Here is a 19,839-nt window from a genome sequence, read left to right as displayed (position 1 = left end):
GAAGGATGTTTCACACCCCTGACCACATCTGGGGTTCCTTCAGAGGCTGCTCTGGATACAAAATCAATAAGCTGTGAAATAAAAGCTACTTTACACCACACTTGCCATTATTTGTTAACATTTAGATCTACTACTTTCTTTTTCTTTAATTCAGTGTAACTGCTGCACACTCAACCACAGAGACCTGATCCAGTTTATTCAGGTCTTGTACTGCAGTTGTTTTTTGACTAGCTGCAAGTTAACTGACCTCAGTGGATATCTGAATGATGCCCCATTCCATCTGGGCCATGAAATTTTGAAAGGAGTCAAGTAACCTTGAACAAAGGACCACAAAGAATTCACAGTTCTCATTGATGGCAATTCTTTTTATTAGAAAGAATAACAAAGTGCTTTCCATAGGATTCATTTAATACAGAGTTGTTAAGAAATATTATTTTTCCTTTTCATATGGACAGGTTTGATGTGATGATTTTTCAGTGCAAACAGCATTCTCCAAGATTCTCCTACTTGTAGAGTTTCTTCTCTGTACACAGTAGTTCAAACATTTGTGCATTTGGTGGGTGTGAAACAGTACTGAAGAGTCCATCCTTTAAAAAACAAAGGTTATGTAAAAAGCTTTCGATACGTTACACTGACCAACAGGAATTATGTAATTTGTTTTTTAACACAGATTTAAGGGCCATAATTCCTTCATACAGCCCTACACACAGAAGCATAAAAGCACTTTCAGTTCTATCAAGAATAACAATCCTATATACCAATATAAATAACATTGCTAAAAACGTATCAATTTTTACCATATAGACAACAGTGAAATTGTCTTTTTTTTTTTTTTTTTAATTAACCTTCTGCTTTTTAGCTAGGGACACCCTTTGAATGCTTGGTGCTTCTTCTGCCTTAGAACTATGTCTGGATGGAAGAAAGAACACAATACAAGGACTGTTTACCTATTCTCCCCCTTCACTTTTGGTACACATTTACAATCAGATTTTACACATATATGCACCATTTCACTGCATTCCATTTTCCACTCTCCACATCTGATTCTATCCTCCTTTTTTCCTTAACTCTGCTTTCCTGCAAATGACAGGGAGATACTATAGCAATAGCACAAAATTAGACAGATGATTTGGTGCAAATTCTTATCTATGTATGAAACCAAACAGGTGAGGGTTATCTTCCATACAACACATTATTTTTCTTTTTTCACTTTCAGTCAACCTAACTCCATTAGCAGGGATATTTTTTCAGGTTTTTTAAAATAAAAAAACTTCTATGAAGGACAAGATGTAATAAGTTACCCTTAAGAGAAACCATATAAAACATTCACTGTACACAATCTAAAAGAAGTCCAAAAGCTACCTTTCCCTAAAGTACATGTATACAAACATGAACATCAAAAGAACAACTGAAATGACTTCATGAATGAAACATAGTTATGCACATACTAAAAGGTTACAAGTATATAAACAGTGCCCTGAACTTGTCGGTCACACCGTCGGTTCATTCCTTATGCACAGAGCAAAATCACCACTTCAGGGAAGTACTACATGCCATCTCACAGCACAGTGTCTTTACACAAGAGTACTAGTGCAACATGGATATCACAGAGACACTTTTTCCTACAGGATGAAAGGATGAGGACCTCTGAACAGTAATTTGATTGTGGGAAGAAAGGAAGGATTTTTATTTTTTTTTTAATGACAAGATGCTTTGTAGTACAGCCCTTATACAGGAGAAGAATACACATAAACCCACCGTTATATCTATACAAATATGCAAAGGTGTAAACAGGTGTTCTGCTGTCTAAGGGACTTGAAACAAAACCAAAGTTTACCCCTAGGCACTTGGGAGTACAGAGCTCCTGCCTCTTTGAGTTCAGCCTGTACTTGCTGTTTGCTTTGGGACTTGCAGTTGTGAACAACAAACCCCTGCATCCAGGATCACCTTCTGTTGTCAAATGTTTCCCTGCCACCAGCGTTAACTATTTAACTAGGCACCAATCACCACAGGTGCCATCTAAACACACAGGGGACCTCAGTCCCACCCCCCTGCCAGTTCAGCCGTGCCCCTTGGATCCACCAAAGTTGTATGAAGATCTGGAGAGGAGATCTGCTCAGCAGGTAACTGTGCATTCATTAGAAAAGCACAGACGTGTCCACAGATGGCATTTATGCACATAAAGACTTTAAAGGAGCTGGGCCTTCATGTTCACTGCCCTAAATAACAATTATTTCACTAATAGGAAAGTCTGTAAGGACTGGGGCCCAGGTCTGTAAGGAAATAGAGCCCAGCAACCAACACGATCCATGTAGGCATAAAATTGGCCTTGAGAATGCAGTTGCAGGACTGGGACCATAGAAACGCTCCCCTTATCCCCTTATCCAGAAAGTCTCTGGATAAAACAGCATTTTCAACTAATCTGCTGCTGGTCTCTGATAGTATAAAAATTTTTAGGAAAAAAGTCACTGCAAAATGTGTAAGTAGTTTTCTGTAAATGTCACATTACATTTCTTTAAGTAAATGTATAATTTCATTTTACCACAGATGGAGTCAATTTTGCAATTTTCTTACGAAAAGTAATGTACAGCAAATATTAAATTGGTAGCCTATTTAGTAAAGATTATGTCTCATTTTACCGTTTTTCTTTAAATGAGCATTTTCAACTTGGAAATATTCGATACACCCGTGGTGTGGCTCCTGGGGAGCCAAAGTGAATTTTGCACTTACTCTTGAACGGATATATCCTATTCTCAGATTTGTGTTGCCCATGACATGCACCTATACATACACATTTTTGTTGCCTAGCATGGAAATGAATCAGTTAAGACTACTAAATAAAATGACCACCGGATTTCAGCTCCATTCTTGCCTTTCAGGGGGAAACAGGTCTGATTTGCTTACATACGCAAAGCCTCCAGCTTGTCTTGGGTCCACACTGCAGCAAATTAGGGAAGCGTTAAGAGAGCTGGTCTGATACCTATCTGGTTGTTCAGACACTTCACACGCAAGCCAGAGGAAGCAGACAATATTCTAGCATTGCCGTCTGGAATGGCAACTCTCCAACACTGCAGCTGTAACTACCTACAAAGTCCATGAATTATACAAATATTTATCTTCAGAAGGAGGGCTGGGGGAAAGAGCGAGTATTAAAAAAAAAGAAAAATAGCAGTAGGAGCAGAGTACATTTCCAAAAACAAGGCAGAGTTACATTAGACCATTTGGCCAGTACAGGACTGTGATTCCTTCTAAACAACAGCTGAAGCCTTGTGTGAATTCACTGATTTTAGTATAAAAGCATTTTGCTGGCATAGCTTGTTTCCTAGGGGAAAGCTTGCTAAAACTGTACTAATCAAAGATGCTTTTGTGCTGGGAAGTTGTATTCACCTTATGAACATTTAACATTGTAGGTTTGTTAGCAAACCTCTCTCATGCAGATTTAGCTTTTCAGCAAGAAGCCAGCAAATTATGCAGATTCAGGGAACAAACCGCACACAAACCCCACCCAACAGTGAAACAGGACACTCGCATCAAGTGTCCTCTTAAAACCAGACAGGAAATTTTCATGATACAAAGCAAGAACACTGGAGGAGCGGGGAGGAACAAAAAGCCAGTCCTTGGACTAAGGCCCCAAGAATGCAGAAAACAGTATATTGGACACCATTATATTACAAACACCTCCTTTTTTGCCCTTCGAAGATGTAGTAGGGCACTGCTGACTTTGCTTACAATGCATAATTTTAGTCCCCCTCACCCCAAATGTTGGAAGTTCAGTGAAATGCAATTTGAAGCATCGCAGCTTTTGATATGCCACCCATTTACTTAAACATAAATCCACTGACATAGTGACAGAGTTGAGAGAGATAATCTAAACAGCATCTATAAAATTTTACTGTTGTACATAAATAATGACAAGGCACAGAACAGCAACCAGTCCAAGAGCTTGTAGGCCAAGAAACCAGAGCATAACCCAGAAGAATATAATTATTACAGGTTCTACTATCCGTTCTCCAAAGTACATCCTTGTGAAGCCTATTCTGATAAGGCTTTTGTTTAGTTCACCAAAGAGAGTTCCCATCTTTTTGTAGTCATCTATTACAGGTTCTGCTGTGTGGTTTCTTTGTGCTTGCTGGACCTGTGGACAGAAGACAATTATTAGGAAATAGGTTGTACAATCAGTTCTTCTTACTGTGATTCTGAACAAGTCTCAGCTGTTTCTATTTGAACGTGTAAAACTAAGATATACATGCAATAAAGCTATCCCTTAAATCAAGAAATTGACAGTGTTACATAGCTTGTGACTTTGGTACAATGTTAAGGATGACATCCACTTGTCCAAACCTGGGACATGTCAAGTGATACTACAAACATATGACAGACACCCTGCTTCTCCTCCAGATGTCACGCTAGAGGGGTAAAGCCCTCCTGTAGCGTCATACATCTCACCTGTCTGTGCAACAGGGATGTCAGGGCAAACAAAATGGAATTAGTTGCCTGTAATTCAGGGAGGGGATCTGACCGAAGTAGCCTTGTTCTAAATTATTTTCAGAATATCTTCAGAACCACAAGAATGATACAAAACTATTAAGCATGAACTATAAAATATTTCACACCAAAGCACAGGGAACTGAAGGGGTACTATCACCACTGAAAAAGGGCACTGGATTTGACCAGGAAGAAGGCAAACATCTATCTCAATGTCAGCACAGAAAGGTGTGACGGCAATGCAGAGGAAGACAGACTCAAGGATGGCACAGATGCAAAGTGATGGTACAAAATAGCAAAGGGGAGAGGAAACAAGTTCTGCAGTTTTCCCAAAAAGAAAAGTGGTGGGGCAGATGCATAGGAAGGCAGAAGCACATCTTTAAATGAAGATGCAATGCTTAAATATCACTGCAGAAAACACGTGTCTGTTTCAACATGTAAATTGCAACTAGATTAGAGTTTGAAATCTCGTCTCTCCTTCCCCAGTGTCCAGAGATCCTTTGCACAAAACCTTATTGCCTTGTGTTTGGGTATGACAGGGCGAACATGCTTTCAAGATGATGGGTGTGAGTTTTCTAACCCTTCCATTAGGCAGCAATGAAAACACATGCAGCAGGTACTCATCAATGTTTCAGTCAGCTGATCAACAAGTCCAACAAATTGCCCACAAACAATATGTGCAATTAGTCTACTCCTGGATTCAAAGCAAACATGTATCTTCAGTTCCATCTTCAAGGACGAAAGCTATTCTGTGTCCCTGGCTGCATGGTATGGTCTTCGTGGAGAAACAGAAATTCCCTCCCATAGCAGTGCCTGGCTCTCCATTAGAGAGCAAGGAATAAAGTGAATTCCCATTCCCACAGAAAACCATCCAGCAAAGGCCAAAGGAAGCCAGTATTTTTTTCTAGGCCAGACTTTAGGCCATGATGCATAACCTTCTGACTGAATAAAGATTGGGTAAAGCACCACAGCTGCTACTGACCACCCCCCCACCCCCAACAAAACCCCGACAGTCCCTCAGCTGTGTGCACTTGGGTATTTTATTTGCTTATTCATAAAGACTTTGGTTTAAGCTTCAGTCCTGAATCCCAGAGAGGGAGGGGTGCAGGCAAGCTAAAAACTAATGAATACTGTGTTCAATTTTTCTGCAGCTCTACAGAAGAGCCTGAACATAGAGAACACAGTATTTGAGGTTATGTACTGACACCCAAAGCCTTGTCTCTTTCCAGCTCACTTCTCAGGCCCAGGTTCTTTTCTCCCTCCCGCTGGATATGAAAACCCCAGTTCTCAGCATTTTGGCTTTATCGACTCCTCATTAATTCCAACATTTCAAGATTAGTCTTTTCAAGAATGGCAGTGCAGGGGGCTTGCCAACCCAGGAACACAATGTTATTACAGGAACTCTCATGTCTCTATTCTCAAAGAGCACAGGGAGACAAACTATTAGTCTACATGGTACATTGATCAAAACAATTAGGGAAAAGAGAAAGGACGTGCTGGGAAGATGTCTGGGTTTCAGCTGGGATAGAGTTAATTTTCTTCTTAGTAGCTGGGGCAGTGCTGTGGTTTGGATTTGGTGTAAGAACAATGGTTGTTGCTGGGTGATGTTTATACTGTGTCAAGGACTTTCCAGTTTCTCTGGCCCTGTCAGCCAGAGGACTGGAGGGGCACGGGGAACTGGGAGGGGACACAGCCAGGACAGCTGACCCAAACTAGCCAAAGGGATATTCCATACCATATGGTGTCACGCTGAGCACATATAAGCTGGGGGAAGAAGGAGGAAGGGGGGACATTTGGAGTAATGGCATTTGTCTTCCTGAGTAACCATTACACGTGATGGAGCCCTGCTTCCCTGGGGATGGCTGAGCACCTGCCTGCCCGTGGGAAGCAAGCGCTGAATGAATTCCTTGTTTTGCTTTGCTTCTGTGCGTGGCTTTTGCTTTACCTATTAAACTGTCTTTATCTCAACCTACGGGTTTTCTCACTTTCACTCTTCTGGTTCCCTCCGCCATCCCACTGTGGGGCGAGTGAGCGAGCGGCTGCACAGTGCCTGGTTGCCAGTGGGCGTTAAGCCACCACAGAAGGGAAAATATTATTTGCTTCCTGCATGCAGAGACCACAGGGAACATGGGCCTATGGGGCAATGACGGAGATCAGAGCGCAGCTCCCATCAAGTGGTGCAGAGACGGCTTCAGAGCGAAACAGTTAATGTGTGCAGAAGTCACTACATTCTCTAGCAAAGTAGCTTAGGCTTTGAGCCAGTGGCCAGTGCAAAGAGAAGCGGAAAACAAATGAATCACTTTTTTGCCTCTGGATTATTAATGGCACTCAGCAACGTCCTGAAGCCTTTGCACAGAGCAAGTAGAGTACAGCGCTGGCAAGGAAGCCACCAGCAGGCACATGTCCACAAGCTCTGTCTCACCAGCTAGGCACAGGTAACTGCACATACCCACACTGACAGCCTCTCTCCTGGTACGAGGCAGCTGTAGGACACGGGACTCCCCTAGAGCCCCGTGTTCTGCTTTGATAAGCTAACAGCCAGAAGTTGCACACAGCCTCTTAAGCAGGGTACAGAGTACATTCCACCTTACTTAGGCTGTCCAGGTCTTTTTTTAATTTTTTTTAAGCAAGACTTTCTCTCACCCTCCTTTTCACAAACAAGGGTAGATTCATGAATTCCTACAGTGATTACACAAAGCAAGCTTCTAGGCAGGGAGACTGACAAGTGTGTATTTAATTACAAAACGTGTCAAGTTATTTTTCCAAATATTTTCAAAAGCTTACAAAACCTTTCAGAATGATCATGGAAATTCTCAAAACTTCAAAGTCTCCTTCAGTTAATTCAGGCTGAGTGTATCTTGCTTCAGGCAACCCAGCAAAAAACAAGTGAAGCTGAAAACAGATGATCAGCTGTACAACACAGATGGCATATTTTTCTTTACTATTGCATAATATTTCACATGCTGGACAAATACGTTTCTTCAGAGGTGTAGCTAAAATGTAAATATTAGGGCAAACACCAGTAATGTTACTATACTCCAAATTGCTAAAAAATATTAAATAAGTTTAACATAGCAGCAGAAGTTCTCTTACTAATTTTCAGAGTGAGAGTAAAACAGCATACAGTCCCACATATGCGCCAATAGCTCTCAAACCACATCCTTGGAACAATTTTTTATTTTTTTTTCCCCCAAAGCACTTTTCTAAACATTTTTAGGAATTGGCTGTCTTCAGCAAGCACACAGTTCCCAGCTGACTCGGAATTTCCATAGGGTTATTTTCATACTGAATCTTGCTGAATCAGCCTCAAGCTAGACAGACACTACCGCTAACAGAGAAACACAGAAAGAGAAATGCACCCATTATGAGCAGCGCACTCCACCCCCCCAACAAAACTGAGCTACATCCAAAAGCAAAAGAAGTTTCTGTTTCAAAGTTGCTGATTTTAAGAACCAACAACCCAGCCTTGGCTTCGTAACCTTTGAGAATATTTTGTGTATCACAGGGGAGTGGAGGATTTTCTTTACCTGCACCAGCCCCAGAGAAAGCATGCTCTCAAGGCCTTTACAGCAGCTCTGCTCCTCATAGCTAACACATAGTATGCAGGGGGCACCCCCAGACATCATTTGCCACAATGCAGGAGGGAATGTAAGAGGTCTACTCCACCTGCAGTGATTTGTTTCCCTTTCCTCACTCTTAGAAAGACAGGAGCAATGAAGAAATGCAGAGGCACCAGGGGAACAGAAGTGCAGCCAGGGATCTAGCATGGATATAGATGGATGCATGCCCAAAATGCCTCCCAAAAAGAGAGGCACAACAGTATTGTCTCCCCAACTTCTCTCCCCTCCTTCCTCCAACTGGCTGAAAGACACTCACCAAATACACACATATGGGATTATTCCTGAAGGGGAAAGGAGAATAGGGCTTTCCCATGTGAATGAAGCTAAAACAAAAAAAATACTAGAAATGCCGATTGCATTTGTTTCCTAACCTAATGTTTCTTATCAAATTGCTATAATGAATTGCTCCTTACTCTAACTTAAATTAATTTTACAGCTAAGTGACTTTATTTTAGACATACTGGGATCATCAACATCCTTAAAGTAAACTACACTAGCAGATTCCTTTACACAAATATACAACCACTGTGTATTGCTTCATTGCCTCAAACTCCTTTTCATTTTATATTCCTTAAATGCTTTCATACAGGTTTTGTTGGGTTGGTTTTGTTTTTTTTTTCATTTGAAAAATATTTCATATAATCATAGTATAGTTTGGTTTGGAAAGGACCTTTGAAGCCCATCTAGTCCACTGCCCCTGCAATAAGAAGGGACATCTTCAACTAGATCAGGTTGTTCAGAGCCCTGTCCAGCCTGACTCTGAATGTTTCCAGGGATGGGGCATCTACCACCTCCCTGGGCAACATGTTCCAGTGTTTCATGACCCTTATCGTAAAAAATTTTCTTCCTTATATCTACCTGTCTGAATCTACCCTCTTTAAGCTTAAAACCATTACCCCTTGTTCTACTGCATCAGGCCCTACTAAGAAGTTTGTCCCCAGCTTTGTTATAAGCCCCCTTTAAGTACTGGAAGGCTGCTGTAAGGTCCCCCCGGAGCCTTCTCTTCTCCAGGCTGAACAGCCCCAACCCTCTCAGCCTGTGGTCATAGGAGAGGCGCTCCAGCCCCCGATCATTTTTGTGGCCCTCCTCTGGACCCACTCCAACAGGTCCATGTCTTCCCTGTGCTGAGGACTCCAGAGCTGGTTGCAGCACATATTCATACTCCATTTCATATTTGGTTTCTATTTTTTACTTTAAATTATTTTAAATCAGAAATAGAGTTATCATATGGAACAGAAGGGAAAGTGTCTGTCCTGTTGCTCAGCATGTAAGGCACAAACAATGTTTTTCACAAGTCTACTGCAGTACCTGAAGGTTCCCATCAAGCACCCAGTTTTCTCTTGTCTTTTCAGATGTTTGGTGTTACAAAATTTCCCTCCCTAGCCAAAATGGCCTATTTTCATCCCCAAAGCTGTTGTTAGTCTGCTGTCTCCTGCCACTTACTGGCAGGAAGTCTGAATTTGGAGATCCAAACTGTGAAAAACTTTACTATGGACACTTTGTAACCAGATTTACCCAGCTGTTAGGGCCAAACGGCTTAGGGGCTGGGAGGCTGTAAGGAGAACCATGACGTGCCCTCTCAGTTGCAGAATGCCATGAAAGGAACTTTTTTCAAAATTAAAGCCTCTGAGGAGGTCGCAGAGGAGGTACTAAGCACAAGTTCTGTCTACTTCCAGCACAGCTGGTGCTCCTACATCCCTGAAGTGCTTCTGAAAAAAAAAATATCTCCCATGTAATTGAACGTTTTCCTGGACTAGCTTTAAAACAACAGAGAAAGTAAAAACAACCTACTGAACCTACCGAATAACCAGCTGTGGCTTTACCAGTTACATTTGTCATCAACATAACACACAAAATTACACGTGTTCTGATCACTAACTACCCTGGCTTATGGCAAACTTCCACCACACTCATCAAACTCACTGCTGCCTAAATTCAGGAAAGCACACTTAAGTCAGAAGCAGAGGCCACTACACACCAGTCTGACAGCAGGAACTTTTTCTCCCTTACTCCCTTCCCATCAAGGGTGTTTTGACCACACAGAGAAACACGAGATCCCATCAGAACACACCCCCTCAAAGAAACCATCTTTGCAATTATTCATATGCTCACCAGGAGAGACGGATAAAGTTAGCAGTCATTTAAGGCTGATCTCTGTCTGCACCTCACAGGTATAATGCAGCCAGTTCAAGGTCTTTTCCCCTCAAATGGCTGGAAGCACACAGTTCCTGCCCCTCCCCATTTGCAGATCACACCGAATAACCACCAAGCTCTTGGAGGATACAGAATACAAATGGATCCAAATGGGACACAAACCTACCCAACACACTTGGGAGGTCATTTTCCTGTGGCTAATCAAAGAGAGCATGGAAACACAGATTCAGCATTTCTTTTTTCTGCTATCAGTGATGTTAGCTCACTGAAGGACAGTATCAATGATGTCCTTGTACAGCACCACCAACAAGCTCTGCCTGGAAGTCCCTGCAGCTTCTCCCAAGGATCACCACTGCAGCACTTTCCTCAGCAAGTGATGGAGCCCAGTGCCCATGCTCAGGGCACCCCACACTTGCTGGATGTGGCAGATTTGCTGGCCATGTGTAGATCACATGTGACAAACTACTTCAACATCTGTGTGCTCAGGGCTGCCACCCCTGCCAGAACAAACTGGGTCTTCGAGGGCTCGTCCCTGGAAAGAAGGAAGTGGTCTGAAAGAGATACCCAAGCTGCTCCAGTGGCTGCAGCTGGTGCCTTCTGCCAGCCTCCTGGAAGAAAGACAGCCCTGCTTCATCACACACCCCTCTGCCACAAGGCTAGTGTGATGGGTGAGGTGGCACGGGGCCACCAGGAAAGGCAGCATTGGGTTGGATGAATTGTCTGAGGGGATCACAAACTGAATGGCTCTAAAGTGACCGCAATGATTCTCAGTCATGTAACCTCACCACTGCACTTGCTGAGAGGAGAACAGGTGTAGTTACAGTCTTGCCTTCCAGGTATTTCATCTGCTGAAGCAGCAGCTTGGTCCAGCATTTTCCACTCATAGCCTAAGGATCTTGAGATCTTTAGTTTGGGAATTTTTTGTGTGTGTGGAAAAAAAATCTGACTTGAATGAAATAATTGGATGAAGTTCAACAGCCTTCGTTCTGTGGGAGGAGGGAATGGATGAACATAAGGAACCTGCTCCACCTAAAGATTCCAGATGTTTTGTTAAAAAATAAACCAAACAAATTCCATTCAACTACTCTGAAGATACAAGATCTTTCAAAACAAACCAAATAACATCCCTCTTCCTATTTTTCATGAGTAATGAACTGAAGAAACCCCAATAGTCTTCTGTTGCTCAAACAACTTGAAAAATTCCTGCCCTGCACTCAACAACAGCACCAGGCTGCGTATAAGTCTATCAGTTTCTCTTTTATTGCATCAGCTGCCCAAAAGGGTATTACATAAATGTGAACTCCAGCAATGATTCCAATCCAATGAAAGTCCAATGACTGGGAAAATAATTGCTTTCCCTGTAAAAACTTGTGATTTTACAGTTGAAAATATGCTGCTAGGCAAAGGCAACAAAGAGAGAGGGGAGTAGGAAAAAGGTATCCACAAAGTTAATCTCAAGCAGCATCTCCAAATAGTTTGTAACATGCCTCTGATCACAATCAGTCACATTTACAGTTATAAAAGAAAGATAAAAAGATAGCATATTTAAGAGAATTATTTCCATATTAGATGGAAAAAAAACCCCTTTTGAGATAAGCAGCAAAGACATGTTTAACAACACGTGAATGAGATGTTAAAAAAAGTGTAATAAGGAAATGCAGGGATATCATGTTTACATACCCACCTGCATGTTCCTTTTTTTCAAGTAACAGGTTTCCTCTGCAGTATGTAACTGCTCACAATCTATTTTACTCCAGTCATGGTTATTTTTACTCCAGGGAACCAGTGGTGTGTCTAACAGCTGAAGCCCATAGACACTTGAATGTCCAAAAAAGCCACTGAGATGTGACTTTAGGGATATGCTTAGTTATTGAAAAATACTCCTGTATTTTTGAAAGCTGGAACATGAATGTTTGTTCAGAAGACATCTGAACTCACAAAGTCATCTCTTTCTAGAGCATGCCAAAACTGAAAATACTTCAAGCTCAATGTTACCGAAAAACATGAGAAGAAAGTAAGCAGCTAACAGAGACTGGGATGGAAGAAACCACAGGCTCCCTCCCCTCCAAAGCAAGAGACCAGCTTCCGCTGGGTGCAGGCGGGTACACATGCCAGCCAACACCCAGCTACAGATACCGGGTAGTTAGGTAGCCAGCAATGTTAAGTCCCGGACAAATGAATTACCCAGTCTTGCCGGTACTCAGCCATCTGACCGCCCGGTGTGTTGCCCCGGACAGGCTTCGGAGGTTTGCAGAAAATGGCAAGTTCCCAGGTTGTGGCCTCCTCTTCCTCCCAACCACAGCCTCCCCCCACTGCCGGGCACCAGCATGAAACCCTACGATGCACGGGTCTGCCAGGCGCAGGCTTGCTGCCGCCTCCTCCTCCACACAGGCAGACTAGGCAGTTTCGTTACTAGTAACACCTGGCACGTGACCAGGGTTTCACCCTCCTTTCTCATCCTTAAAAAGATTTCTTCTGTTTAGTTAAAGGAAGTAAAATTTGCCCAAGATGGGCAAATAATTTTAGTGGAAATGTTTCTGATTTTCTTCCTCTTCTACTGTAGCAGGAAGAGAATGGTATCCCTTTGCATCCCTTGCTAGCATGAAACTAACAATTAGTATTTGACCTTGTAAATGTAAGCAGTAATAAGATCTTGATACTTGACCAACAGACTATTAAGACAACAAATTAAGACAACAAAATTAATTTTAACTTTCTGGGAGGAAAAAAAAAATTGATTTCTCTAGGCTAATTTTAATCTGATATTTAAATATGAAAAGATTAATAGATTAGGAAATGAGAGAAAAAAAATCATACCTCACTTCCAGATGAAAAACAAGACAAATGAAAATTAAGTTTAACTTGTTCCTCTGGGGAAAAAAGCGCAAATGCATGAAAACTAGAAAAATCCTGAATACCAAAAGTACTTTACAACAGCTACCAACAAAAGTGACATACTTAGAGGGAGTTTAAATAAAAAATTGTTAAACAAAGATTGGGTTAACCTTCATTGAACAGCAAGAATCTAGACACCATTTATAAAATAGAAAGACGTTTCTATAGAAACAAGCAATAACATACGAAAAGCGAGTGCACAGATTCCTTTTAGTCAACTTTTATGGCAACAAGTTTAGGATCAACAGCTGCTGGAACAAACTATGAAATACCAGGAGTGGGTTTGCGTTAAGGAGGTGAAAAGGCTTTTCCAGATACTAAACTTGTGCATGTGCAAAGCAGAGAAGGCTTCAGGAGCAATAGAAGCTTCCCTCGATAAATCGTGTTTGTAGTCCCATAATTTCAGGAGTAAATTTCCCCACTGATACAGCACCAGATGAGAAAGTGTCACAGACAGGAACCCAGCATGGCAGGGTCTGAGGGAGAGGAAACCTGCCTGCCCCCATGTTAAGATCTGCTGCCTCTCTCCCCCATTTTAGGCTGCTGTTTACACTCATACTTAGGCTCCTACTACTGTCCCTGTAACTTGATCCCATCCATGCTGCAATTTTACACAGAGACTCGATCAAAAGCAATTTTTAATCCATCTCTTCCTTACACCTGCAACACTTAATTTCCACAGGATTTTGTTTATCAAGGTTCCCCCACTAAAATTTGTCAGCTTGACCCAGCAAAAGGCTTGCAAACCAATGCACATCCAGTGGTATCAATGCCCTGGCTTGCTGAAAAGCACAGCTGTTAATTTTGCCTTTTAAGGAGAAGAAATTTCTATTCACTTCTATCTCCAGAATACTTTTTTTTTTCCCTTAAGAAAACTGGATCTTCACATTATTCAAGCAGAGCATGCTATCTTATCTATTTTAGGTGCTACAGTTATATCTGAAGGATTTTCTGTTAGTTTGTTTTTCTTCAAATGCTGTCAAGCCTCAGAAAACCCACTAATGCTTTTTAGAAAGTTATTATCACGTATTATTTTGTAGCTATGAACCTCTGCAGCAGAGTTAAATTACTTGTAGAGCCAGAACAAATTTGGGATTAAGCTCTCCTTGTCAGGTATTACTATTTTGAGTTCGGAAGCAAATTCCAACAACTGCAAGCAGGAGAAACCTACAATTTTCATATTATCTCAGTGTGGAATAAATTAGAAATAGATGTCTAGCCTTAGGCACCACAGTTTCCACACACACACACATTTACTTTAAAACATTCTTGGCCTCTACTGACTTACGATTGCAATGATACCCTTCCAGGCAACGCAGCACACATCCATCCTAGTCAAATGAACAATGAAATTTACATGAGGGATATCACAAGACTGTTGATATTATCCTCTAGTTTTGTTTCTGCTCATTCTTTCCATGCTGAGGAAATACTAGAGATATTGGGAACTTACTCAAAAAGTTCAAGACTTGAACTTAGTTAAGACACTCATGCCTCTTCAACATAATTCTCAATGGGAAGCACCAAAACCCTTTTGTAATAGCTCCTCTAAATGTGAACCCATGTATTAGACTATAAAATACTCCACTTATAGAGATAAAACACTGTTCACAATAATAATTAAACATCCCGAAGTGTTACAAAATCAGGTTAATGAAGAGGTGATTGTCTAAACTAATTTACCTACTTGCGAATGCGTGTATTGTGTATTAACTCTGCATTTAGACATTTTCTATGAGAAGCGTTGGTTTTAGCTTAGCTGTGGGACAGCACTTTGGATTCTGCGTATCGTAAACCAGCACGACGTGGAGATCCTGGCCTCACTGAAGCAACTGGGAATTTTGCCACTGCCTTCGACTTAGATTACAAGAGACTAAAACTCATTATTGCCCAGACAGACAATCTTCGGTACAGAAGACAGCCACATGCCACAGCTTTCAGGAACTCTGTCCACTGTAACACAGCTTGGCTTCCAAGTCCCTATGGATGGGCCGAGTGTTGTGACTCTTGCTAATACTACTGTAATTGTAAAACATGCCCTACTGTAACGCAGCACTTTTGCCTCACCTTTTATTATCACACACTCGCATGCATTCCACCTTTCTATTCTTATTTCATGGTTTAATTTATAGGTGTTGATGAGATTTAGGCTCTAGTAATATAACAAAGGCTAACCTATTTTAGAAAGTGGGTTAAGGAAAGAGATTTGAGGTCCTTAACTCTAGCAATGTTGAAAAAACGTGACAACTTGTGTGTCTGACCAATAACTATCAACAGTTAGGGAAAAAAATGTTAACTCACAGGGTGAAGCAGCAACCCCCTCCCATGGCTTCAGGAGCAGCTGAATCTTTTGGTGCCTTCATATACCACTTCTGACCACCAGCAATGCAATGCAGGAGAGGCGGAAGAAACTACCCAAGTTCTGCAGTGCTTTGAAGACTAAAGTAAGTGTAATTATTCTCACCTTTGCATGCAAACCTACAAAGGATATTAATCACATTAATATCCAGTTCAGCTTTTAAATCTAATCACTGAACTAAGTAATTCTACAGTCTATTGCAATAATGAATTCCAAAGGCTATATATTTATTAACATATCCTTCTCCTAAAAATGTACCTGTCAGTAATTTCATTATGCATGTCCTTGCTGACATAATAATAAGCTTCAATATAAAATTAAAGCCGGAGGGTTTGGAATTAAATAAATAGATTTATTTCCTACAGAGTATTTGCTTAAAAAAAATAATTAAAGAGTGCATACATTATTATTGAGGTCCTACTTGTTAGGAAGGTATTCTTTTAGCATTATATTACTAGGTATGATCTTACACAAACCGAGTTTATTTTGGAGGAAAGGGGGAAAAAGCAAATCACACCCAGGCTACCAGCCCCAGACCCTCACCTGAAAAAAACTCAAAAAAGGCCAAAGTATTTGCTCTCACACAGGCTTTACTTTACCCAAGTTGAGAGAAGTGAGAATTTACACCATTGTTCCCTTAATAGTGCAAACACCCTCAGCAAACACAGCAACGACAACGAGGCCTCCATTGAGGGACTCCAGGTAAGGACCCAGCATGGAAACAAGATCCCTGCCTGCTGGAATAGCAGCATTCACTAACAGCCTCTCCATGAGAGCAGAAAGGGTAGGGGGAACCAATTATTTTCAGACAAATCCGGACACATTCATGAAAACAAAAAAGTGACAGCACATGACTAGGCTTGATGGCCCAGGAGCCCCTCCAAATCAAGCCACATGTTTGTGCTTCTCTTGACCAAGAGAACCTGGGACTTTCTGTCAAAGTTTGCAGCAAGCGTACATACCACTAACTCCTCACCTAGCTTTAGTCCTCCCTACATGTAAAAATAGAATACTCCTATTTATTTATCAAATTGTAATTATTTTTACTGTTATTTTATACAATGTTCACATTCTCTACATAATTAAAGGCAACTGATGTTCCTTATTTCCAAATCTAGTTTATTATTTGTCCAGATGCTGGCACCTCGGTATGCAGAAAAAATACTCCACATAACAGCAGTGAAACATTTCCAGCAAACAGGAAATATTTTCTCTTTCTTCCTCACCACCTATTTAAAAATTCTGCCTTGCTATCCTAATGTTATGCCCCAGCTTGTCAGAAAGGGCCACAATCACTACCTGTGCTTGAGAAAAGTGGGAAGAGTTTCTCAGCCAAGTGTGCCTGTGGCTACCCAAGCAATACCTGTAGCAACTTCATTTTGAAATGCGTTTAGGCAAGATTGGAAAGCTGGTATGTTAGTGGTTACAGGTTAGGTAGTTACAGCACACCCCACACCCCGAAACCACACCGCCAGGCTCCTCACCCAGCCGGCAGCGGCAATCTGGGGGGTGCTCCCTCCTTAGCAAGGAGTTACAACCAGTTCTAGAGCAGTAACATCCGAGGTGGTCTGATGCAAGTTTTTAACCTCTCTTTTCAGAGTAGACAGCTGTCAGAACCAGCAAATGTTTCTGATTCTCCTCCTGCAATAACCTGCAGGAGGGCTTGTGGACGCACCAAGGGGAACTGCGGTGCCTCTCGGCACATCTGGCCTTACCCTACATTCACGCACCTGCCCTGCTCTGCTCCATTTTTCTAGAGAAAGGGACAAGGAAGATGCACTGACTTACATAAACGGTCACTGAGCGAATTCTCAAGTACCAGGCACCTCTCAGCAGTGGCCTGCTTTTAGCTGCAACATCAGGGAAGTACTACCAGACGCTTTCAAACACTAAACTCTTCTGGCTATGAAAGGGCACCCTTATGGTTAAGCGAAGTCAGGACCATCTTACAAGAATTTTCAACAGAAATGATTAACAAATGAAGCTGGAAAGTACTTCGGGATGTACTCCAGCAGCTGTTTGCCCCCCTGCAATTATCAGCGCTAGTGCAATTCTCCTACTTAACCACCCAAGGCATTCAGAGCAGATGATTACATTAAAGTATTGAATATGAAAAGGTTGTGTTCTTTTGGTCTTTAAATGAGACATCAATAAAGGTGCATTTAAGAACACTGCCTTTGTCTAAGCACCGGGACAATACCGTCTGCAAAACAAAGAGTGCGTGGAAAGCCATTTTACAACTAACAATAGGGAAACCTTTCATTTCCTAAACGAAAAGCCCACTTCCATCCAACATGCCATAAAAATGCATGCCCTGAAGAAAGCAGACAAGTCAAAAAATGAGTCGATATTCTTCGCCAATTACAACACGTTCTGTTTCGTAAGTAACAGAGAGATGGAAGGCTTGAAACATTTAAGTGAACAAATCTTTAACAGAAAGACTGAGAAGTGAAGTACTGGGGAATTCCGGGGATGGCAGCAGCACCCCAATCCTCTCCAGCGAGATGCTCGCACGTGGGTGCCGTGCGGGGACCACCCCTGCACATCTGCTCCCACCCTCTGCCACGCGGACTACGCGGCTCGAAGGGAGACAGACCGGGGGACACCGAGGCCGGGGACACCCCGCCCCCCGCGGGGCAGCCCCACGCAGCCCGGCTGGGTTGCGTAAGCCCCACCGCAGCGGAGCGGCTCGCCCCGCCGCCGGGCTGTAAGGGCTGTAACGGCGGTGCACGGGGGACGAACCGAAAGGCGCTTACGGTTTCCCCTCGCCTGACGCCGGGGGCAGCCCCGAAGCCGCGGCCCGCCCTCCCGGACCTCTTACCCGCTGGCACCCACCTGCTCCTCAGGGCGCCGCCGGTGCCGGGCGGCCGCCGCCCCCGCTTCCCGCTCGGATTCGCCGAGCGGCGGCAGCAGCTCCGCCGCCGAGCCCATGGCCGCTCCGCGCCGAGCGGAGCCCCACGCTCCCCGCCGCTGCCGCCGGGCGGGGCGGGACCGTCACGGGGTGCGGGGGAGCGGCAGGAGGGCGGCGCCGCGGGGAGCGAGGGGCGGCCCCTGGCACCGGCCCGGCGGCGGGGTGCGGGAAGGGGCCGCCCGCTGCTGGGTCCCGCCTCGGGCGGCAGCGGCCGCGGGCCTTCGGGAGCGGGGTCGCTCGCTGCGCGCTGAGGCGGAATAAAACCCAACCCCCACAGCCCCGCTTCCATTTCCCAAGCTTGTATTAAACCCGGGTGTCCGTAAAGCGTTAATTTTAGCAGCGCTGCTTGTTGGCGTGTCTCCGGGGAGGAATGCCCGAGCGGCTGCCTCCTGGCAGCGGGCGGCGGCACTAGCCGCCCTCCCCCAGAGGAAAGCGCTGGCCTTGCTCTTCCGAGGCGCCTGAATCCGGCCCTTCCTCTCTGAGGCGAGCTAACACAGTGAGGGAGAAGGAAAGCAACGGCAAGGCCAGAAGATAAGCCTTGGTGCCCAGCAAAGCTCAGGCGGGTACGGGGCACTGAGGACGTGCCGCCGCCCGGGCGTGCCGTGCTCCCGACACCGGCCGCGCCGCTGCCCGCCCGCCCCCTGCAACGCCGCGGGGGCCGGCGGCCTGGAAGTGCCCCTGGATCTCGACAAGTGGCGTTCCCGAGCTGCGGTGGCACCGCTGGTGGCATCTGCGTTCACCTTTTCTCCTCATGGGGAGGCCAGTTCGTGTATCAGTTGTGGCAGTTCTGCTGGGCTCGGCTTTGTTTCCACGGGTGGCACCAACAGGTTGCATGGCTGTAGGGTTTTGTGGAAATCAGACATGCAGGTGAATCTGCGACGGCTTTCTGGTGGTCGGGTGTGGGAACCACCGTTATCTGAAGGGAATTCCACCTGCTTTATGCTTTTTTCTGACAGTGTTTGGCAACAAACAGCAATAGCTGTAGCAAACCTAAAACCATCACAAAGAAACAGTGTATTGTGGTACAGTCACACCTCCAGCCTGCGAGCGAGTATTTAAAAATGTGGAACAAGCCACAGCGTCAGGCCCCTGGGTTTGGCTGCAGGGGCTGAGGGCCAGCAGGGACGGGGCAGTTGTCAAAGGGGCCACTGCTCTGCCCGCCTTGCTGTGCTGGGCTGCGGCTCCTCCACCTGATGGAGCAGCTGGGGCCTGCTGCTCCCCGAGGTGCAGGGTGCCCAAAAGCAGTTTGCTCTGATGACTTGACTTAAGACTAGATTTCTGGTCCATGACACATTTGTTAGCAGTGTTTCTTGGAGGAGTATCAAGCTGTTGAAAGAGTGCCCGTAAACCATTGCAGTCCTGCTGGCATAGGGAAATACTGGACACCAGGAAAAACCCTATGAACCTCACCACCA

General features: G+C 43.9%; 1 protein-coding gene across 3 annotated transcripts; it reads right to left on the bottom strand.

Annotated features, from left to right (window-relative positions):
* Positions 1 to 344: 344 nt before the first annotated feature.
* Positions 345 to 18,535, bottom strand: FAM241A (family with sequence similarity 241 member A). 3 transcript variants are annotated; one of them, XM_056328948.1, is made up of 3 exons: positions 18,349 to 18,535; positions 3,992 to 4,135; positions 345 to 587 (listed from the first exon to the last, which is right to left on the bottom strand). In XM_056328948.1, the coding sequence occupies exons 1-3, from the start codon at positions 18,442 to 18,444 to the stop codon at positions 504 to 506; spliced, it is 324 nt and encodes a 107-aa protein (XP_056184923.1). In that variant the 5' UTR covers positions 18,445 to 18,535; the 3' UTR covers positions 345 to 503. The 3 variants fall into 3 exon arrangements, with proteins under 3 accessions (XP_056184923.1, XP_056184913.1, XP_056184932.1); XM_056328938.1 differs by having other exon boundaries at positions 345 to 4,135; positions 18,349 to 18,527; XM_056328957.1 differs by lacking the exon at positions 18,349 to 18,535 and adding an exon at positions 12,444 to 12,865 and having other exon boundaries at positions 345 to 4,135.
* Positions 18,536 to 19,839: the final 1,304 nt, after the last annotated feature.

The sequence above is a fragment of the Falco biarmicus genome, chromosome 1 (assembly GCF_023638135.1).
Source record: "Falco biarmicus isolate bFalBia1 chromosome 1, bFalBia1.pri, whole genome shotgun sequence".
NCBI classification, from domain to species: Eukaryota; Metazoa; Chordata; class Aves; order Falconiformes; family Falconidae; genus Falco; species Falco biarmicus.
The sequence above is the reverse complement of the archived record's forward strand: the minus strand, read 5'-3'. Positions and strand labels throughout refer to the sequence as shown.